The 4980-nt window shown below is 36.8% G+C and overlaps 1 protein-coding gene across 1 annotated transcript; it reads left to right on the top strand.

The window, feature by feature from the left end:
* Positions 1 to 713: 713 nt before the first annotated feature.
* On the top strand, positions 714 to 2885 carry LOC114194990 (pathogenesis-related genes transcriptional activator PTI6-like). Its single transcript, XM_028085388.1, has one exon. The coding sequence runs from the start codon at positions 1697 to 1699 to the stop codon at positions 2540 to 2542; it is 846 nt and encodes a 281-aa protein (XP_027941189.1). The 5' UTR covers positions 714 to 1696; the 3' UTR covers positions 2543 to 2885.
* Positions 2886 to 4980: the final 2095 nt, after the last annotated feature.

The following is a 4980-nucleotide window of genomic DNA, read 5'->3' as shown; positions in this document are numbered from 1 at the left end:
TCATCATGAGTTGGACTAACCCAGCCCAATACCGTCCTTGCTAAATCATAATAACTTTTCATCAAATAAACAAGACAGTGAAATTGGGCACAAGAAGGAAGAAATAAACAACACATACATGTTCAATATTCAGATCACCAATTTTGGATTTAACCTAATCAATTGCATGATTAAACAAACTCTTGTCGAGATTTTTAAGAAACACGATTATCCGCGTATGTTAGTTTATGTTAGTAATGAGGTTCGACCGCCCTTTTATATTTTGGTGTTTTTGTTCTATCACGGTCGTAGGTTATTGGACCGCGTCGGCAAAAACTAGGAAGCCACACAGATTCACACACCAAGTTCAACGGTGGGGAAAAAGTTTCAAAGTCGGGGCTCGTTAATTGCGTTTGGCGGGGTGCGAGGGAGCTAAGCTTGACCAACGTGTAAAGTTGGGAGAGTTTTGGTTGGACCCTCTTTCTCTAACCCCTTCACTGTATATGAAACCGCATATTGGGGTAGTGAAAAAGGTTGAAAAGTCATAAATAAAGTTCACATGAGGCAGAGTCACACATGCCCCATTAGGAAGCACGCCCTTGTGCACATAAGGCCCGCTGGAAGTAAAAGAACAAAATGAAAAATTAGGTAGGGTTTAAAAGGAGATGACGATGATGATGATGAATTTTCAAGAGTAAGAAAGGTGAAAGGGTTAATTTGGGGGGAGTGGGAGTAGGAATATGTTAGTGAGTGAGTGGGATTTTGATGGAGTAGAAGAGTAAGAGTGGGATTTTAGTTGGGGAAACGGACATCATAGAAGGAAGGGAAACATGGGTTGGGACACGTCACCACTGGCAGCTGGAACATGGAACCTATGATTTTTCTACTCCCGACAAGGACACATTCACACAAACACAAGCACACTCGCAGCTCACCACCCTCTACTCACACACTCACACTCCTTACCTCACTCCAACTCAATACCCCTCTTCAATCCAAAACCCCACTCTCACGAGAAAAATGTTTTTCACACCCTCACCCTTGGAGAAACACTACTACCCCGTGCACTATAAATACCCTTTACCCTATACCCTTTCATCTCGTTTTCTTCTCCGTTTTCTCCAACCTTCCACTCTCTCTCTCTCTCTCTTCGCTCCGGTTACCGTAAACACATCTTTCCTCTGCCTTCCCGCCAAAACGTCACCTGTGATCACCAAGGATTGAAGGTTCGGCCTTCAATTCTTGAACCTTGTTGTTCACTATCTTCTTCACTCACTCACTCACGCTTACCCCGTGTGTGTTAGATCCTTCCACCAAAAGCGGAGTGAGATTTCATTTGAAGCGCATCCAAGGTTGGCCATATTCTCTTCTCTCTCTCTCTCTCTCTCCTGGAATATATCTCTAGAAGAAAAGCAAAAGTTTGTTAGTTGTTACCCATAAACATCTCGGTTTCTTTCTGCATCACCAACACCAAAAGTTCTCAAACGTCTCAATTCCCCCAGCATATACATCTACTTGTCCACTTTTCCCCCATACCCTCTAAATTCTCTCGCCCTTTAAACCCACCCTTCATGCACTCCACCACCACACCACAACTTTCCCTCTTCCACCCCTTACTCTCACACTCACTCAAAAATAAACAACCTTGACACACCAACACACTCTTCACCCTTCAATTCCTCACTCTCTTCCATCTCTGTTTCTCAATCCTTTAGATATGTCCGTACACTCAACGCTCAATCCCCACCCCATCAACCCCGCCACCCCAAATTCCAATTTTGATGATAACCCACCCTGCAAAACCAAGAACAAAACCCAAAGGAGGCTCCTTCGGATCATAGTCACCGACCACGACGCCACTGATTCTGACTCCGACGACGAACAACGACAAAACAACCCAACAACGAGGAAACTCAAGAGGGAAATTACCCAAATCAGCATGCACCTTCCTCTCCCGGACAACTCCCTTTCTTCTTCTTCCTATTCTTCTGGTTTAGCTTCTGCTTCCACCTGTTCCTCCGAACAAGTCTCAAAGTGCAGAAGACCCAAAAAACCCCCACCACCCTCCGAAGCGGCCCGCCGCCGCAGCAAGTTCCGCGGCGTCCGTCAGCGGCCGTGGGGGCGATGGGCCGCGGAGATCCGCGACCCGACCCGTCGGAAACGCCTCTGGCTCGGAACCTTCGACACGGCGGAGGAAGCCGCCACAGAGTACGACAAAGCCGCCGTCAAACTCAAGGGCCCCAACGCCGTCACCAATTTTCCCCTCACAACGCCGCCTCCAGCGGCGGAGTCTCCTTTCGCCACCATCGACAGCCTCAGCACCGACGGCGGCGCGTCGTACTCCGACTTGGTGGCCTCGCCGACGTCCGTTTTGACCTACGACTGCGACTCGACGCCGTTCGACAGTTTCCATTACGGCGACGTGGACGCGCTCGGGTTCCACATCGACGCGCCGTTAAGTCTGGCGGACGTTGACGTCGCGCTTACGTGTCATCCCGGAAAGGAGGAGGAAGAGGCGTTCGATGAATTCGATCTCGACGAGTTCATGAAGTGGCCTTACTAAAAATCTCAGGGACAGTTTGGTAATTGTGTCGTGTTTGCCCATTGATGCAGTGTGAAAGTTGAAATTCCGAATGTGCCCCTCTCGTTGTTGGAGTTTGAAATTTTGTCGTACTCGTTGGATCTTTGGAAGAGTGTAGAGTTGTAGTCTTATTCTACTACCACCTGAAACGGCGATTCTTTATGTCGTATTTGGCAGAATTTAATTTGTAATTATCATGAAAAGTATAAAAAAAAATTAAGTGTCAAAACTAGTGAATGAGCAGAGATCAGCGAAGCAAGGATTATATTGTAATTTGGTATATAAATTTTGATAATTATTTAAAGAGATTTTGATATTATCTATATACAATGATGGGTTTGTGTAAAAGAGACACGTTCATAAAATTTGGCTGCTGAATCCAACCATCAATCTTCATATTTGAATCATTCTATTTCCATCATGAGATATTTTTTATTTATTTATTCTTTTCTTTGTTTGGTTTAATTGATATGGTGCTTTATGAGTTATTTATTTGCATGCTTTGACGAAATTACTAGTTGATGGCTCTTTCGGACACCACAAAAACCACACCAATAATCTCTTATTATTAGTGTTGTTTAAATAAAATGCTTTATAATAAGATTCTTGCAAGTGGGACTCCAGTGATTTTTGAAGTATACGATGTTGATTTTACCTAGCTAAAGTTTAAATATTAAAATGCATATTCTGAAAATAATTGACTTGAAAAAGAGAAAAGAAAAGTCCTGAACAACTATTCGAACTTAGTGTCCGGTACATGTTTTTAAAAGGTTAATATAATTCGTGGGATAATCGTATAATATTCACATCTAATCGCGAATTGAAAACATGAATCATTCACCATACCATAGAACAAAAGAATGTCTGTTCATTGAATGTTACAAAATTTCATAGGTTTTCCATTTGGCAGAAGAACCGAGCAGTAAGATAAGATAATCTATACAATTATAGGAATATTTTTTAGTTTCATATTTTTATGCGACGAGTCTTTTATAAATTACGTGTTTTTTAATCCTTAAAATTCTCCAAATTGTATGGTTATTATGTTGTACGAAGAACCTTTTCTATAATTAGTATTTGCCTTGCTGAAATGAGAATGGTTCTGTTATAGTTACCCAACAAAATAGGCTTCATTATCTACCAAAGTTTTGAAGCATCACACTTCAAATCTCACGTTTTTCAAAATTTATTATGTTACTTTCTTCTTCTCACACTTTATCTTATACACGTGGCAATATGTTTCTTAATATCATTTTAGGGAACAGTCTGTTACTTATATCAGAATTTTTTTAGAATCCGGACTTCCTATTCTATCATTTAAATATTAATTTTATTTTTTATCAAAATTATTTGTGAGACTGTTTTTTTAAATTTAACTATTTTTTTATTTAATGAATTTTTTTAATTTAACCATATACCGTTATATAAATAAATTCTTCCTTTTTTTTTTTGGTTTACAATTTATTTATTTTTTATCCTTCAAGCAGCAGCATGTTTTAAATTATTTTTACTCTTTAAATGATTTTTTTTTAAAATTTAACTATTTTTCGATTTCATTACTTTTTAAATTTAACTATATTTAAAATTAAAATTATTATTTATAATAAAAAAATTATCTACAAAGTACATAAAAACTATGTATAACAAAATTGTAAAATTTAATTATATTTCCTTTTGTTATCATAAAAAAACTGAACATATATAACATTTGTTTTCACTGGTGATAATAAAGAAAATTTAACATTATATATGGATATGTATGGCAATGAATATGGAAAATATTTAAGTGGGAATAAAAATTAAATAAAAAAATTGACATACATGGGGTGTATATTAAATTGGAGTTTGGAAGTTTAAGTTCAAATAAACCTGATTTTGTAAAATTAATTTCAATAAAAAAAGTCTTTAATTACCTTAGTTATATTTAGACATATTTACTTATAAAGTAGTGAATCGTCAATGAGAATAGTATTAGTATAAATCACTTTTAAACATCGCAGTCACTAAAATGGTATTATAATATTCTGTTAAAATGATTTTGTTTCCAAAATACACAAAGAAAATTTTGTATCAACCGGTGATTAACTTGGATAACATTATATTCGATATATCTAAATAAGGTATGAAGTATTTTGATTTTGTAAAAGAATAATAAAATATATTTATGGAGATTTTGGTTTATTATAAAAAAATATTTTTCAATTTTATATAAACTCTCACACACATCTTATAAAGATATTGTACTTAAATACTCTAATTAATATATATATATATATATATATATATATATATATATATATATTAAAAAGAATGGCTCTTAATGTGTCATTATTGTAATAAAATTTACTTAAAACATAATCTCATAAATTGTTGTTACACGATAATAAGTTAGATCAAATTTATTTTATTGATAAACTTAC

Source organism: Vigna unguiculata, chromosome 8 (genome assembly GCF_004118075.2).
Source record: "Vigna unguiculata cultivar IT97K-499-35 chromosome 8, ASM411807v1, whole genome shotgun sequence".
Lineage (NCBI taxonomy): Eukaryota > Viridiplantae > Streptophyta > Magnoliopsida > Fabales > Fabaceae > Vigna > Vigna unguiculata.
The sequence above is the reverse complement of the archived record's forward strand: the minus strand, read 5'-3'. Positions and strand labels throughout refer to the sequence as shown.

Bases quoted from the DNA above. Each gene is read 5' to 3' on its own strand.
- LOC114194990 (XM_028085388.1), top strand. From the start codon at position 1,697: ATGTCCGTACACTCAACGCTCAATCCCCACCCCATCAACCCCGCCACC.